General features: G+C 39.7%; 1 protein-coding gene across 1 annotated transcript in view; it reads right to left on the bottom strand.

Annotated features, from left to right (window-relative positions):
* Window positions 1-2,685: 2,685 nt before the first annotated feature.
* Window positions 2,686-17,925, bottom strand: part of GAB1 (GRB2 associated binding protein 1) — a gene marked incomplete in the record, with an annotated part of 316,439 nt that continues 301,199 nt past the window's right edge. Inside the window, 2 exon segments of the mRNA XM_053703701.1 lie at window positions 2,686-5,904; window positions 8,341-8,463. Of these exon segments, the coding sequence (XP_053559676.1) occupies window positions 5,746-5,904; window positions 8,341-8,463 (282 nt within the window).

Here is a 17,925-nt window from a genome sequence, read left to right as displayed (position 1 = left end):
AGCAAAAGAGGTGGGAGAGAGCAAAAGAGGTGGGAGAGAGCAAAAGAGGGGGGAGAGAGCAAAAGAGGGGGGAGAGAGCAAAAGAGGGGGGAGAGAGCAAAAGAGCGGGGGAGAGAGCAAAAGAGCGGGGGAGAGAGCAAAAGAGCGGGGGAGAGAGCAAAAGAGCGGGGGAGAGAGCAAAAGAGCGGGGGAGAGAGCAAAAGAGCGGGGGAGAGAGAGAAAAAGAGGAGGGGAGAGAGAGCAAAAGAGGTGGGAGAGAGAGCAAAAGAGGTGGGAAAGAGAGCAAAAGAGGTGGGAGAGAGAGCAAAAGAGGGGGGGAGAGAGCAAAAGGGGGGGAGAAAGAGAGCAAAAGAAAGGGGGAGAGAGAGCGCAAAAGAGAGGGGAGAAAGAGAGCAAAAGAAAGGGGGAGAGAGAGCGCAAAAGAGAGGGGGAGAGAGAGAGCGCAAAAGAGAGGGGGAGAGAGAGAGCGCAAAAGAGGTGGGAGAGAGATAGTGCAGAAGAGAGGGGGAGAGAGAGAGCAAGAGAGAGGGGGAGAGAGAGCAAGAGAGAGGGGGAGAGAGAGCAAGAGAGAGGGGGAGAGGGAGCAAGAGAAGGGGGAAAGAGAGCAAAGGAGAGGGAGAGAGAGCAAAGGAGGGGGAAGAGAGAGAGCAAAAGAAGAGGGGAGAGAGAGCAAAAGAGGGGAGAGCGCAAAAGAGAGGGGGGAGAGAGAGAGAGCACAAAAGAGGGGGGAGAGTGCAAAAGAGATGGGGGAGAGTACAAAAAAGGGTGAAAGTGCAAAAGAGAGAGCAAAAGAGAGGGCGAGAGAAAGCAAGAGGGGGAGAGAGAGAAAGCAAAAGAGGGGGGAAGAGAGAGAGCGAAAGAGAGGGGGGAAAGAGAGAGCAAAAGGAGGGGGAAGAGAGAGCAAAAGAGAGGGAAGAGAACAAAAGAGGGGGGAGAGAGGGAAGAGAACAAAAGAGGGGGGAGAGAGGGAAGAGAACAAAAGAGGGGGGAGAGAGCAAAAGAGAAGGAGGAGAGAGCAAAAGAGAGGGAGGAGAGAGCAAAAGAGGGGGGAGAGAGAGCAAAAGAGGGGGGGAGAGAGCAAAAGAGGGGGGAGAGAGAGCAAAAGAGGGGGGAGAGAGAGCAAAGAAGAGGTAGGAGAGAGACCGAGCAAAAGAGAGGGATAGAGAGAGAGAGAGAGCAAAAGAGGGGGGAGAGAGAGCAAAAGAGGGGGAGAGAGAGAGCAAAAGAGGGGGGAGAGAGCGCAAAAGAGGGGAGGAGCGCAAAAGAGAGGGGAAGAGAGCTCAAAAGAGAGGGGAAGAGAGCACAAAAGAGAGGGGAAGAGAGCGCAAAAGAGGTGGGAGAGAGAGCAAAAGAGGGGGGGAGCGAGAAAAAGGGGGGGGGGAAAGAGAGCAAAAGAAAGGGGGAGAGAGCGCAAAAGAGAGGGGGAGAGAGAGACTGAAGAGAGAGGGGGAGAGAGAGAGCGCAAAAGAGGTGGGAGAGAGAGCAAAGGAGAGGGAGAGAGAGAGCAAAGGAGAGGGAGAGAGAGCAAAGGAGAGGGAGAGAGAGCAAAGGAGGGGGAAGAGAGAGAGCAAAAGAAGAGGGGAGAGAGAGCAAAAGAGGGGAGAGCGCAAAAGAGAGGGGGGAGAGAGAGCACAAAAGAGGGGGGAGAGCGCAAAAGAGAGGGGGGAGAGCGCAAAAAAGGGTGAGAGAGAGTGCAAAAGAGAGGGGGAAGGGAGAGAGCAAAAGAGAGGGGGGAAAGAGAGAGCAAAAGAGGGGATAGAGAGAGCAAAAGAGAGGGAAGAGAACAAAAGAGGGGGGAGAGAGCAAAAGAGAGGGAGGATAGAGCAAAAGAGAGGGAGGATAGAGCAAAAGAGAGGGAGGATAGAGCAAAAGAGAGGGAGGATAGAGCAAAAGAGAGGGAGGAGAGAGCAAAAGAGGGGGGAGCAAAAGAGGGGAGAGCAAAAGAGGGGGGAGAGAGAGCAAAGAAGAGGTAGGAGAGAGCGAGCAAAAGAGAGGGATAGAGAGAGAGAGAGCAAAAGAGGGGGGAGCAAAAGAGAGGGGAGAGAGAGCAAAATAGAGGGGGGAGAGAGCGCAAAAGAGAGGGGAAGAGAGCGCAAAAGAGAGGGAAAGAGAGCTCAAAAGAGAGGGGAAGAGAGCGCAAAAGAGAGAGGGAGAGAGAGAGAGCAAAAGATGGGGAGAGAAAGCAAGAGGGGGAGAGAAAGCAAAAGGGGGAGAGAAAGCAAGAGGGGGAGTGAGAGCAAAAGAGGGGGGAAGAGAGAGCGAAAGAGAGGGGGGAGAGAGGGGGGGAGAGAGAGCAAAAGAGAGGGGGGGGAGAGAGAGCAAAAGAGAGGGGGAGAGAGAGAGCAAAAGAGAGGGGGAGAGAAAGAACAAAAGAGAGGGGGGAGAGAGAGAACAAAAGAGAGGGGGGAGAGAGAGAACAAAAGAGAGGGGGGAGAGAGAGAACAAAAGAGAGGGGGAGAGAGAGAGAGAGAGAAAAAGAGTGGGAGAAAGAGAGAGCAAGGGGTGGGACTGCAAAAAATGGCCCGTGTAAATGGGCTTTAGGACTAGTTTGGTATAATTGTTTAAACATTTCACACAAATGGTTGTAGGTATCACAGTTATCAGACAAAGTTAAGCCAAACTTGAAAACACAGAGGAAATTTTTAAAAATTCCCAAATGAGGCTTATTTTAAACAGACAAAAAGATACAAATGAACATGACAAATTTATTTTTAAAACAAAGAAATGGTTGTGAAACGTACAATGCTCTTTCATGTGCCAATTCTTAGTACCCAAGTTTTAAACAATACATAAACATACAAAAGAAAAAAAAATGTTGACATGAATATTAAGATTTCCTTATGGAGGAATCACTATCAAAACATTTCTGATCTCTTCCATAAAATTCAAGTACCAAGTTCCCATTTTGTATAAGGAAGCACCAATTGTGTTAATCTATTTTGTCAGGGCCTTGCGTAATAAAAAAAATAAAAAAGGGACATATCACAACTTGTACTTTTCTTTTTTGCAATGGATTAACATAACACACAAGTGTGAAGGTTTTTACAGCAGATTAACACCTTGTTTGCTGCAATTGTTTTTCAATATCTAAACTACCCTTGCCTTATTAGAAAGAGCAAATCAAGACTTGTTGCTGGAGTAGGCAAGACTTGCCACTGCCATTTTGTTGCAAATCATGCATGTTGCTTATCTATTCTATTCTGCTGAGGCCATAATGGACAGATATGTAGAATGACTAGGCTTGTGAATTCTGTAGTGTGCACTTCCAATTCTCAGAAGTTAAATTATGGAAAGTAGGGCAAAATAAAAAAATAATTTAAAAACTGTTTAAAAAAATTGTTGCTATGCATAATTAAACATTTAACATTATAATCTCAAGATTTTTTTTTATCCCTTTTTAATTTTGGATAGAGTGAACATGCTGCAAATATCTTGCTCCCAAATTCAAAATGCATTTAATGCTTTATGATATTTACAGCTTACCAATGTTGCAAGAGTAATGCATCAAACATTACTTAATGCTTATGTTTCTTATACCAGTAGTACTATGCACTTTAGCAGAGATAAAATAAAGTGAGTCTGCATATCAGGGAATACATATATAGATACTTTTTTTTAACATATGCCCATTATCAGCTTCTGGAGAATAAAATGCTTGTCTACTAAATATTGCTAAATTAGATGACCCCTTAGTAATATGAGTGAAAATGTTCCATATGTCGTTTTTATCCAGAATGGGACCAGTTTACAGAACAATGACGGAATTTCAAAAGAAATGAATCTGCAACTTGAATAAAAAAAAAACTTTTTTTTCATCAAACAAGTTGCATAGAAAATTTAAATATAAGGCAAAACAGGTTTTAAAAGTACAGTGAACCAATATTAATGGCACAGTGGCATCAAACCATCTTATCATTGGTTATTATAATAAAAAATAAAATCACAGTATTGTACTAGTACTATAAAAAGAAATGGCAGATGTCTTAATGAAACATTAGATTATAATAATGTCTACAAACAACATGCTTCTGTTTCACTGTAAAACTGATCAGTGTATTAGCACAGCAATGCTCAGTACGTACCTGATTAATAATAATCTACCTTCTGTAAGTAATGTAAAAAGGTTGCTACTTGAATGTGATCACAGAGGAAAATAAAATATGACAACACACCGTCTGCGATGTGCAGGTTAGTCATTGTTCATTATTTTAAGTCTCTCTCACCAAGTGTAAGATCCCACCCTGCAGAATCTTCACTGACCAAAATAAAACATGTAATAAAAAATACACTTTATCAGAGAAAGGACTAACATTGCTCAATACAACCTCTAAGTAAATACATTTGTTATATATTACAGTTTTTAGCTTTATTTGCTCTCTCTTGCACGTTTCAAGTATTATACTATGAAACTGCTTCTACAATAGTTTAAGGTCAGTGATAGTTAAATCTGGATAACCATTTACATTTAAGTAGTATAAAAAGCACCAGCCCCGACCTCCAAACAAAGATTTTGGGGGGACAGGCTCCAAACAGTCTAAATAATTGATACCAAATACTTTATTCACAAAACTTTCAGTGGTGAGGAAAATATCCTGCAATGTTTTGATACCAATTATATTCTTCCAACTTCTGGCCTCAATAATATAACCTTAAAAAAAAATAAAGAGGAAAGGCCGGCCCTCCCTGAAGGCCTAAACTCTAGGCTCAGAAATGTATACATCATAACAATACAGAAAATGATTTTTTTATTTTAAAGTTAAAAGCCTAATAAAAAATAAAAATGTAAAATAATAAGACGTAAAGCAACATGTAACACCTTGTAAATTGCCAGAATTTTGTGTAATCTTGTAATAAATTCACATACTAGTCAAATGTATTTTTTCCAAATACATTAACACCCCACTTGCTGCAATTAGTTTTCAATGGCCAAACTCTCCCTCCCCCCCCCCCCTCACTTATAGGAGCTAATTTTCTTACTGGATTCGACACAGTTCACTGCTGTCATTTTGTTATCAAAAGTTGCATCGTTTTGCAGTACCCTTATCTCCCCTGTTAAGGCTAATTAGGGACACATATAGATGAGTTTGGCAATCAAGTAATGACAGTGCATAATGGTTGGGCTTGTGAAATCTGCAGTATAAACTTCCATATTTTGCAGGAATTGCAAAAAATGTTTTGAGGGGAAAAATAAATAATGAAAGTATGATGCACAGTTTTAGTAAACATAATAAAAGATATATTAACATCTCAAAGTGTTTCACGTCCCTTTAAGTCATTTTAAGTGACTGGCCTATCAGAATATGCAATTTAATAGGAGGTGTAACTGGTACTTATGCAGTTCATGTAAAATTGCATTAGTGTGTGTATTAGTGTATAAAGTTACATTTAAAAATAATCAAATTTGAAAGAAAACTAAGCAGTGTTAATAACAAGAAGTGTTAAATACCTGAACAATTGCTTGAACAGCAAAAGTGCATAAATATAGTAATACTACAAAAGATGGCTAAACATATTAAACAAATGGTTTTTTAGAGACCATATTTTTGTACATAGTACATTATTTACACAGTCAGAGCTCTACACGATAGCACAAAGCACAAGTCAGTTCATCTCACTGATCTATCTGAAATGTTGTGTAGGATTTAGGATTCCAGAATATTTTGCGCTTTACGGTGTTCCATAGTGTGACCCTTCAATCACACCGCTATCATTAACAGGAAAGAAGTCCTTTGAATCTGGAAACGGTCACTTTACACTCTTCGTTGGCGTTTCTGATTCAGTGGACTGTCTCCCATCAGTCCATGCTTCTCTGGTGCTTTTCAGTGCAAGAGTCTTCTGTTTGTCAACCACAACATAATCTACCTTTTCATCTGCGGCACTGCTTCCAGACCCATTGCTTTTCTTCTATAGTTGTAAAAAGAAAACAAGGTAGCCAATATTAAAGGACCATTAACCATAGCAGAATTGCATAATCTAACACATACATAATAAAAATACAATGCAAAAGCACTTTGAATTTCAAATGAGTAGTAGATTTTTTTTTTCTAACAAATTTCAAGGTTAGTTCCTTTTTCTTTCCCACTGCCTCCTGTCACAGACATTAGCCAATAAAAAAAATGCATTTACGTATATATGTGTGAATTCTTGCACATGCTCAGTAGGATCTGGTGCCGCAGAAAGTGTGCACATTTTGATAATGGAGATGAAATGGGAACTTGTTTAAAAATAAGTGACTTTAGCTTCAATGTGAGGTGCAAACACAGTTATCTGCAAGTAATGGTACAATAACAACATGCTCCATTTTATTATTGTACTTTTAAGTCCCTTTAACCATTTTCGCACAAAATAAAAATAATGTATTATGATAACACAAATCCCCACTGAGTAGAAAACAGAGATCATTCGTTTGTTATAAAAAAGCATTTCCACACTTATTAGGAAGTAATTAAGCATTTGTATTTGTATCAGTTCTTGACAATGTTGGCAGTTTAAACAGTTACATTTTACCTATAAATGTGTTTATAATCTAATTATAATCATTACCATAGGTCTGTGCATATTGTAATATGGCCCCAGGCCTATCTCACCATTGGTGGTCAGTCCTCCATATAAAAAAAGTTTAGATGCCCCTTCACAAAATGTTAATCTCTTTCATGAAATTTCAAGATTAAAGAGACACTGAACCAAATTTTCTTCAGTCTCTTGCTAGCTTTATTTGAAATGCAAGAATGTAAGTTTAGATGCCGGTGAACAACCTGGGTTGTTCTTGCTGATTGGTGGATAAGTTCCTCCACCAATAAAAAAAAAAGTGCTGCCCAGAGTTCTGAACCAAAAAAAGGCTTAGATGCATTTTTTTTAAATAAAGATAGCAAGAGAACAAAGTAAAATTGATAACAGGAGTACATTAGAAAGTTGCTTAAAATTGCATGCTCTATCTGAATCACGAAAGAAAAAATGTGGGTTTAGTGTCCCTTTAAGAATGTTTTTCAAGATATATTTTTTTTTAAAACAAATGCTTATTCATTCCCACCAGAAATATCCTACTTTTAAAAGGGACAATAAAGCATTAAATACAGTAGAAATGCATAATCAACAAGTGTATAATAAAAAGACAATGCCAAAGCACTTACTCAGAATTTCAAATGAATAGATTTTTTTTCTGACACATTTCAAAGTTACATTTCCTTCCCCCTGCCATCAGCCAAACACAAATTGCATATAAGCATAAACTGTGGATTCCTGCACATGCTCAGTAGGAGCAGGTGCCTCAGACACTATTCATTTAACAAGATTGTGCACATTTTAATAATGGAAGTGAACTTTTTAGTTGTTTTGCTCTATCTGAATCAGGTTAGTGTTCCTTTAAGATGTTTGCAGCTAATACAACTCAAAGATGTTATTCTCTTCTAAGCATCCCTCTGATTTTGGTTATTTTCATGTTTTTATTCCTCTCCAAAGTTGACAACGTTCCTGCTTTCCTTGGCTGATCTTCCACAAAATCATTTGCGCCTTTACACTTCATTGGATGGCAGAGCCCATATGAAGCTGTATCACCCATTATATTACAACACAGCAGTAGCGCTCTTAGAACTGTACTAAAGTTTATTTGGAAATTTACAGACAGTTTGTGCATGCGCCTTTAAATTCCCAAACAATATTTAGTACAGTGCTCTTTAGCAATGAAGCACATGGGAGCAGCTTCTCATTGGCTGTGCTCCCTTGTGATGCATAAAAGAAAACAAGGCTCTTGGAAATGGTGGCTGGAGAAGCAAGACAATTGTAAACCCTGGGGGAAGTATAAAAACATAAAAATAACCAATATCAGAGTTAAAGGGACACAAAACCCAAATTTTTTCTTTTACGATTCAGATGGAGAATACAATTTTAAACAACTTTCCAATTTACTTCTATCATTTAATTTGCTTCCTTCTCTTGTTATCCTTTGCTGAAAGGTTTATCTAGGCAAGCTCGGGGGCAGCAGAGAACCTAGGATCTAGCTGTTGATTGGCGGCTGCAGATATATATTGATTGTGATTGGCTCACCAATGTGTTCAGTTAGAAACCATTAGTGAATTGCTGCTCCTTTAACAAATGATACCAAGAGAATGAAACAAATTAGATAATAGAAGTAAATTAGAAAAGTGTTTAAAATGTTATTCTCTATCCGAATCATGAAAGAAAAAAATTGTTTCATGTCCCTTTAGGGGGTGCTAACAAGAGGAGTTTACTGTCTCTTTAATTATCTTTAATGTAATAGTATATATAAGTAGTAAAACAAAAATTAAACAAAAATGATTTAATATTACTTTCTTTTATTCAGTTTACAATTTATTTACGTACATTTCGTGTGGGAGTTGATTTCCCAGTGTCAAGATCCAAATCCAAATATTCCACTTGCTTGTCTGCTTTGGGCTTCACCATAGGGCTGTTCCCACCATCAAGGTTAGAGCTTCCAAACAAATTCTGCAAACACAAGAAGAATTAGAACATTCATGAGTTCCCCTAGGTAAAATAATTCTTGTTAAACAAAAGAAGGGGGAAAGTGTTAAAAGACAGAGCAAAGCAGCATGCTTAAAAAAGATTGTAATTAAACATGGTAATGATTTATGTATTTCTAGGTTAGTGCATATGAATAGATTCATTTTGTATTAATAATATCTATTAATGTATGTATAGTTTATATACACATGTACGTACACATGGACATTTTATCTAAAACTGTAGTGAATGAGTAAAACATTAACAAGACTTTCCCTTTATATAATACTTAAAGGGAAAGTAAACACCAAAAATGTTACTGTTTAAAAAGATATATAATCCCTTTATTTACCATTCTCCAATTTTGCATAAACAAAATGGTTATAGAAATATACTTTTTACCTCTGTAATTACCTTGTATCTAAGCTTCTGCTGACTGCCTCCTTATCTCAGATCTTTTGACAGCCTTGCATTTGAGGCAATTAGTGCCAACTCTTAAAAAACTTCACATGCATGAGCACAGTGTTATCTATATGAAACAAATGAATTAACGCCCTCTAGCTGTAAAACTGTCAAATGCATTTAGATGAAAGGCGACCTTCAGGGGCTTAGAAATTAGCATATGAGCCTACCTATGTTTAGCTTTCAGCAAAGAATACCAAGAGAATTAAAGTAAATTAGAAAGTTTTTTACAATGACATGTCCTATCTGAATCATGAAAGTTTAAAGGGATAGTAAAGTCCAAATTAAAGGGCAATGAAACTCAACTTTTCTTTTTCCCCCCGTCAGATCATATAATAATAAACAACTGTCCAATGGACATTTATTTTAAAATTTGCTTTATTCTCTCGGTATCCTTTGTTGAAGAGGCAGCAATATACTAGGAGCTAACTGAACAGATCAGATGAGCCAATAACCAGAGGCTATATATGTGCAGCCACCAAACAACAGCTAGCTCCAAGTAGTTCATTATTGCTCCTCCGAAACCTACCGAGTCATTTGAGAATGAAACAAATTAGATAATACAAGTAAATTGGAAAGATGTTTAAAATTGCAGATTCTCTCTCAATCATGAGTTTCATTTTCCACTTCTTAATTAGAAGTTTGAACACTGCTGATTTGCATTCTCAATTCCTTGGATATCTTTTTATATCCCTTTCCTGTTTTATACAGTTCAACTACCTTTTCCCACAGATCCTTTGACAATTCTTTTGCTTTCCCCATGACTCAGAATCGAGAAAAGTCAGTGCAGCACTGGATGAAAGATGCAAGGGTCTGTCAGGAGTCCAGAAACTCATTGACCTTTTATACACACACACTAATTACAAGCAAACAGATCACAGGTGAGGATGGTTACCTTTAATAGCCATTCAAACCCCTTTGTGTCAACGTGTGTGCATGTTATCAGGCCAAATCACCAGGGTAGGTAAACTTTTGATCAGGGTCATTTGGGTAATTTCTGTTGTCATTATGATATAAAAAGAGTAAACACAGTTGATTGATAATATATGGCTTCAGCAAAACACTAACCATGAGTGAAAGAAAAAATGTTGTGTTATCATTCATATTCTCTGAAAAATGGCCAAGAAATCAAATTCTGCCAGGGTATGTAAACTTATGAGCACAACTGTATATATTTAAATTCTTGCAATTTTACACCTAGATTTAGAGTTTGACGATAGCCGTCAAAAGCAGCGTTAAGGGCTCCTAACGCTGCTTTTGGCCGCCCGCTGGTATTTAGAGTCAGCCAGGAAAGGGTCTAACGCTCACTTCCAAGCCGCAACTTTTCCATACCGCAGATCCCCTTATGCCAATTGTGTATCCTATCTTTTCAATGGGATCTTTCTAAATAATGGTATTTAGAGTCTTGGCTGAAGTGAGCGGTACACCCTCTACCGACAAGACTCCTACCGCCCATGGAAAGGTTGTAGTTAAGAGCTTTATGGGCTAACGCTGGTATATAAAGCTCTTAACTACAGTGCTCTAAAGTACACTAACACCCATAAACTACCTATGTACCCCTAAACCGAGGTCCCCCCACATCGCCGCCACTCTAATAATTTTTTTTAATCCCTAATCTGCCGACCGCACATCGCCGCCACCTACATTATCCCTATGAACCCCTAATCTGCTGCCCCTAACATCGCCGACACCTACATATTTATTAACCCCTAATCTGCCCCCCCCAACGTTGCCGCTACCCAACTACACTTATTAACCCCTAATCTGCCGACAGGACCTCGCCGCTACTCCAATAAATGTATTAACCCCTAAACCGCTACACTCCCACCTCGCAAACCCTATAATAAATAGTATTAACCCCTAATCTGCCCTCCCTAACATCGCCGCCACCTAACTTCAAGTATTAACCCCTAATCTGCCGACTGGAGCTCGCCGCTACTCTAATAAATGTATTAACCCCTAAAGCTAAGTCTAACCCTAACACCCCCTAAATTAAATATAATTTTAATCTAACAAAATAAAATAAATATTATTAACTAAAGTATTCCTATTTAAAACTAAATACCTGTAAAATAAACCCTAATATAGCTACAATATAACGAATAATTATATTGTAGCTATTTTAGGATTTATATTTATTTTACAGGCAACTTTGTATTTATTTTAACTAGGTACAATAGCTATTAAATAGTTATTTACTATTTAATAGCTACCTAGTTAAAATAATTACCAAATTACCTGTAAAATAAATCCTAACCTAAGTTACAATGTAATTATTAGTTATATTGTAGCTATCTTATGGTTTATTTTATAGCTAAGTATTTATTTTTAAATAGGAATAATTTATTTAATTATAGTAATTTTATTTAGATTTATTAAAAATAGATTTAAGTTAGGGGGGTGTTAGGGTTTAATACATTTATTATAGTGGCGGCGATGTCCGGTCGGCACATTAGGGGTTAATAATAGTAGTTAGGTGGCGGCGACGTTGGGGGCGGCAGATTAGGGGTTAATAACTATAATGTAGGTGTCGGCAATGTTGGGGGTGACAGATTAGGGGTTCATAAGTATAATGTAGGTGGCGGCGGTTTACGGAGCGGCAGATTAGGGGTTAATAATATTATGGAGGTGTCTGCGATGTCGGGGGCGGCAGATTAGGGGTTAATAAGTGTAAGGTTAGGGGTGTTTAGACTCGGGGTTCATGTTAGGGTGTTAGGTGTAGACTTAGAAAGTGTTTTCCCATAGGAAACAATGGGGCTGCGTTAGGAGCTGAACACTGCTTTTTTGCAGGTGTTAGTTTTTTTTTTTTAGGTTTTTTTTCAGCCGATTCTGCCCCATTGTTTCCTATGGGGAAATCGCGCATGAGCACGTTTTGCCAGCTTACCGCTACCGTAAGCAACGCTGGTTTTACAGGTAGAAGTGGCGCTAAATTTGCTCAACGCTTACTTTTCTGAGGCTGACGCAGCCATTCAGAAAACGTGTAATACCAGCGTTGTTTAAAGTGAGTGCAAGAAAAAAAAGGAGCATTAGCAACGCAAGTTTTTACCGACAAAACTTGTAATCTAGCCGTTTGTTTCTGAGCCTTTTCAATAAGGTATGCTTTTCAACAAAGGGTACCAAGAAAACAAAGCAAATTAGATAATAGTAGTAAATTGCAAAGTTTTAAAACTGCCATTTAATGAACCAGTTTTCTGGGGTTTCATGTCCCTATAAGGGGAAACAAATTTTACCACACAGTATCTCTTTAAGGTGGAGAAAACTGAGAAAACTGGAAAAGAAAGTCATTTTCATCAAGATCTGTAACTTTCAAAGTGGCTTTTAAAAGAATACCACTAGATCTTTACCCATTGTATCTGGTAAATGCCAATAATAATCTAATTAGTTAGCCCATGTTTATAGCACCTCACCTCCTGAATCCTTTCCCAGCCTGATCCCTCCCCCTTAACAGGGGTTATAGCAACAGTACAATTGAAGGACTCTTCTCTAGAAGATAAAGAAAAGATGGAAGACAGAGTACAAGAGTGAATGAAAAGGAGAAAAAAAAAAGACTGAAATGATGCTGCCTGAAAGAAAAAAAATACTCAAAAACAAGAGAATTTATATATAAAAAAAATAAAAAAGTCTAACAGGTATAAGAAATGAAAGGTGCCTCATCTAGAAGTTTATTTAATATAAAATACAGTTTTTTTAAGGATTTGACTTAGAAACAAATTATTTCACATGAAAAAAATATACATTAATATTACTAGTAAGGAATAGAAATTCTGTAGACTACTAATCAAAACATGCGCCAATAACTTTTTTCCAGGGTTTGAGACAAAGCCCTCTAATGTTATCATACAAAACTTGTGTAATGTAAAGCAGTAAAGTCTAAAATTAAAATGTCTTAATGGTTCCAGGACAATGGAGAATTTTCCAGTGCCAAAGGAAGTGAGGGAAGTTTCTAGGCTAGAATGGTTTAGAATTTGTACTGCTAAATATTCAGATCCGTTCACAAAAGTTAAAATAAATAAATTGTTCCAAGGCCAGGTTGTATATGCAGATACCAGGCTTCATTGAAGGAGATTAAATATTGCATGCTATCTTCTTCTATTTCGGGTCAGTAAAAACCAAACTGGAACTATTCTGCTCTCTAAATATGGATGACAGAATGTCTTGTATAGAAGTAATCTGTGTGTAAATGTGCACGTGTGGCTACATACTGTCTGCATGTATGTATATATATATATATATTTTTTTTTTATGTATGTGTGTGTGTGTGTATGTGTGTGTATATATATATGTATATATATATATTCACAATATATATATATATATATATATATATATATATATATATATATATATATATATATATATATATATATATAAAAATCTGTCTCTCACCTGTGATCCAAATTCTGAAGATGAGCACGAACGAGAGGGAAAGAGACATGCTGCCTAAGGTCTATCAGAAATGGGCCACATTCACATTACAAAGATATTTCTAGCAATGATAAACATTTTGCAGATGCAGCTTTTTACACATAAGAAAAAACACACACACAACTATACTAAGGCAAAATCACTTGCACTGAGCTACATAACTTTTCGGACAAAGCTGGAGGAGGACTACAATAAACTCAATATTTAAGGAAAATATCCAATGCATTTACAGTATATACATGAATAATTTGTTAATTCTATTAATATTACTCCCTACACTTACCAGTCCATATCTTTTGTTTTTATTTAAATGTATATTTTTAACACTCCACTACTGGTAGAAGGACTAGTTCAAATATTCGGCATAGGTTGCCTTAAAGGGACAGTCACACTAAAATTGTTATTGTTTAAAAAGTTAGGTAACACCTGTACTACCCAATTCCCTAGCTTTGCACAACCAACATTAATATATTAAATAACATTTAAACCTCTAAATGTCTGCTTGTTTCTAAGCCACTATAGACAGCCTCTTAATCACATGCTTTTTATTTGCTTTTCACAGCAGGAGACTGCTAGTTCATGTGGGCTATATAGATAACATTGTGCTCATGCCCGTGGGTTGTGCACAGCACAGCTAAAATGCAAGCCAATAAATAATAATAAAAAACAGAATTTATGTTTACCTGATAAATTTCTTTCTCCAACGGTGTGTCCGGTCCACGGCGTCATCCTTACTTGTGGGATATTCTCTTCCCCAACAGGAAATGGCAAAGAGCCCAGCAAAGCTGGTCACATGATCCCTCCTAGGCTCCGCCTACCCCAGTCATTCGACCGACGTTAAGGAGGAATATTAGCATAGGAGAAACCATATGGTACCGTGGTGACTGTAGTTAAAGAAAATAAATTATCAGACCTGATTAAAAAAACCAGGGCGGGCCGTGGACCGGACACACCGTTGGAGAAAGAAATTTATCAGGTAAACATAAATTCTGTTTTCTCCAACATAGGTGTGTCCGGTCCACGGCGTCATCCTTACTTGTGGGAACCAATACCAAAGCTTTAGGACACGGATGAAGGGAGGGAGCAAATCAGGTCACCTAAATGGAAGGCACCACGGCTTGCAAAACCTTTCTCCCAAAAATAGCCTCAGAAGAAGCAAAAGTATCAAACTTGTAAAATTTGGTAAAAGTGTGCAGTGAAGACCAAGTCGCTGCCCTACATATCTGATCAACAGAAGCCTCGTTCTTGAAGGCCCATGTGGAAGCCACAGCCCTAGTGGAATGAGCTGTGATTCTTTCGGGAGGCTGCCGTCCGGCAGTCTCGTAAGCCAATCTGATGATGCTTTTAATCCAAAAAGAGAGAGAGGTAGAAGTTGCTTTTTGACCTCTCCTTTTACCTGAATAAACAACAAACAAGGAAGATGTTTGTCTAAAATCCTTTGTAGCATCTAAATAGAATTTTAGAGCGCGAACAACATCCAAATTGTGCAACAAACGTTCCTTCTTTGAAACTGGTTTCGGACACAGAGAAGGCACGATAATCTCCTGGTTAATGTTTTTGTTAGAAACAACTTTCGGAAGAAAACCAGGTTTAGTACGTAAAACCACCTTATCTGCATGGAACACCAGATAAGGAGGGGAACACTGCAGAGCAGATAATTCTGAAACTCTTCTAGCAGAAGAAATTGCAACTAAAAACAAAACTTTCCAAGATAATAACTTAATATCAACGGAATGTAAGGGTTCAAACGGAACCCCCTGAAGAACTGAAAGAACTAAATTGAGACTCCAAGGAGGAGTCAAAGGTTTGTAAACAGGCTTAATTCTAACCAAAGCCTGAACAAAGGCTTGAACATCTGGCACAGCTGCCAGCTTTTTGTGAAGTAACACCGACAAGGCAGAAATCTGTCCCTTCAGGGAACTTGCCGATAATCCTTTTTCCAATCCTTCTTGAAGGAAGGATAGAATCCTAGGAATCTTAACCTTGTCCCAAGGGAATCCTTTAGATTCACACCAACAGATATATTTTTTCCAAATTTTGTGGTAAATCTTTCTAGTTACAGGCTTTCTGGCCTGAACAAGAGTATCGATAACAGAATCTGAGAAACCTCGCTTCGATAAAATCAAGCGTTCAATCTCCAGGCAGTCAGCTGGAGTGAAACCAGATTCGGATGTTCGAACGGACCCTGAACAAGAAGGTCTCGTCTCAAAGGTAGCTTCCAAGGTGGAGCCGATGACATATTCACCAGATCTGCATACCAAGTCCTGCGTGGCCACGCAGGAGCTATCAAGATCACCGACGCCCTCTCCTGATTGATCCTGGCTACCAGCCTGGGAATGAGAGGAAACGGCGGAAACACATAAGCTAGTTTGAAGGTCCAAGGTGCTACTAGTGCATCCACTAGAGCCGCCTTGGGATCCCTGGATCTGGACCCGTAACAGGGAACTTTGAAGTTCTGACGAGAGGCCATCAGATCCATGTCTGGAATGCCCCACAGCTGAGTGACTAGGGCAAAGATTTCCGGATGGAGTTCCCACTCCCCCGGATGCAATGTCTGACGACTCAGAAAATCCGCTTCCCAATTTTCCACTCCCGGGATGTGGATAGCAGACAGGTGGCAGGAGTGAGACTCCGCCCATAGAATAATCTTGGTCACTTCCTCCATCGCTAGGGAACTCCTTGTTCCCCCCTGATGGTTGATGTACGCAACAGTCGTCATGTTGTCTGATTGAAATCGTATGAACTTGGTCCTTGCTAGCTGAGGCCAAGCCTTGAGAGCATTGAATATCGCTCTCAGTTCCAGAATATTTATCGGTAGAAGAGATTCTTCCCGAGACCAAAGACCCTGAGCTTTCAGGGATCCCCAGACCGCGCCCCAGCCCGTCAGACTGGCGTCGGTCGTGACAATGACCCACTCTGGTCTGCGGAATGTCATCCCTTGTGACAGGTTGTCCAGGGACAGCCACCAACGGAGTGAGTCTCTGGTCCTCTGATTTACTTGTATCTTTGGAGACAAGTCTGTATAGTCCCCATTCCACTGACTGAGCATGCACAGTTGTAATGGTCTTAGATGAATGCGCGCAAAAGGAACTATGTCCATTGCCGCTACCATCAACCCGATCACTTCCATGCACTGAGCTACGGAAGGAAGAGGAACGGAATGAAGAATCCGACAAGGAGTCCAGAAGCTTTGTTATTCTGGCCTCTGTTAGAAAAATCCTCATTTCTGAGGAATCTATAATTGTTCCCAAGAAGGGAACCCTTGTTGACGGGGATAGAGAACTCTTTTCCACGTTCACTTTCCAGCCGTGAGATCTGAGAAAGGCCAGGACGATGTCCGTGTGAGCCTTTGCTCGAGGGAGGGACGACGCTTGAATCAGGATGTCGTCCAGGTAAGGTACTACTGCAATGCCCCTTGGTCTTAGCACCGCTAGAAGGGACCCTAGTACCTTTGTGAAAATCCTTGGAGCAGTGGCTAATCCGAAAGGAAGCGCCACGAACTGGTAATGTTTGTCCAGGAATGCAAACCTTAGGAACCGATGATGTTCCTTGTGGATAGGAATATGTAGATACGCATCCTTTAAATCCACCGTGGTCATGAATTGACCTTCCTGGATGGAAGGAAGGATAGTTCGAATGGTTTCCATCTTGAACGATGGGACCTTGAGAAATTTGTTTAAGATCTTGAGATCTAGGATTGGTCTGAACGTTCCCTCTTTTTTGGGAACTATGAACAGATTGGAGTAGAACCCCATCCCTTGTTCTCTTAATGGAACAGGATGAATCACTCCCATTTTTAACAGGTCTTCTACACAATGTAAGAACGCCTGTCTTTTTATGTGGTCTGAAGACAACTGAGACCTGTGGAACCTCCCCCTTGGGGGAAGTCCCTTGAATTCCAGAAGATAACCCTGGGAGACTATTTCTAGCGCCCAAGGATCCAGAACATCTCTTGCCCAAGCCTGAGCGAAGAGAGAGAGTCTGCCCCCCACCAGATCCGGTCCCGGATCGGGGGCCAATATTTCATGCTGTCTTGGTAGCAGTGGCAGGTTTCTTGGCCTGCTTTCCCTTGTTCCAGCCTTGCATTGGTCTCCAAGTTGGCTTGGCCTGAGAAGTATTACCCTCTATCTTAGAGGACGTAGCACCTTGGGCTGGTCCGTTTTTACGAAAGGGACGAAAATTAGGTCTATTTTTTGCCTTGAAAGGCCGATCCTGAGGAAGGGCGTGGCCCTTACCCCCAGTGATATCAGAGATAATCTCTTTCAAGTCAGGACCAAACAGCGTTTTCCCCTTGAAAGGAATGTTTAGTAGCTTGTTCTTGGAAGACGCATCAGCCGACCAAGATTTCAACCAAAGCGCTCTGCGCGCCACAATAGCAAACCCAGAATTCTTAGCCGCTAACTTAGCCAATTGCAAAGAGGCGTCTAGAGTGAAAGAATTAGCCAATTTGAGAGCATTGATTCTGTCCATAATCTCCTCATAAGGAGGAGAGTCACTATCGAGCACCTTAATCAGTTCATCAAACCAGAAATATGCGGCTGTAGTGACAGGGACAATGCA

Source organism: Bombina bombina, chromosome 2, assembly GCF_027579735.1.
Source record: "Bombina bombina isolate aBomBom1 chromosome 2, aBomBom1.pri, whole genome shotgun sequence".
Taxonomy (NCBI): domain Eukaryota; kingdom Metazoa; phylum Chordata; class Amphibia; order Anura; family Bombinatoridae; genus Bombina; species Bombina bombina.
This window is presented reverse-complemented; position numbering and strand designations above follow the sequence as displayed.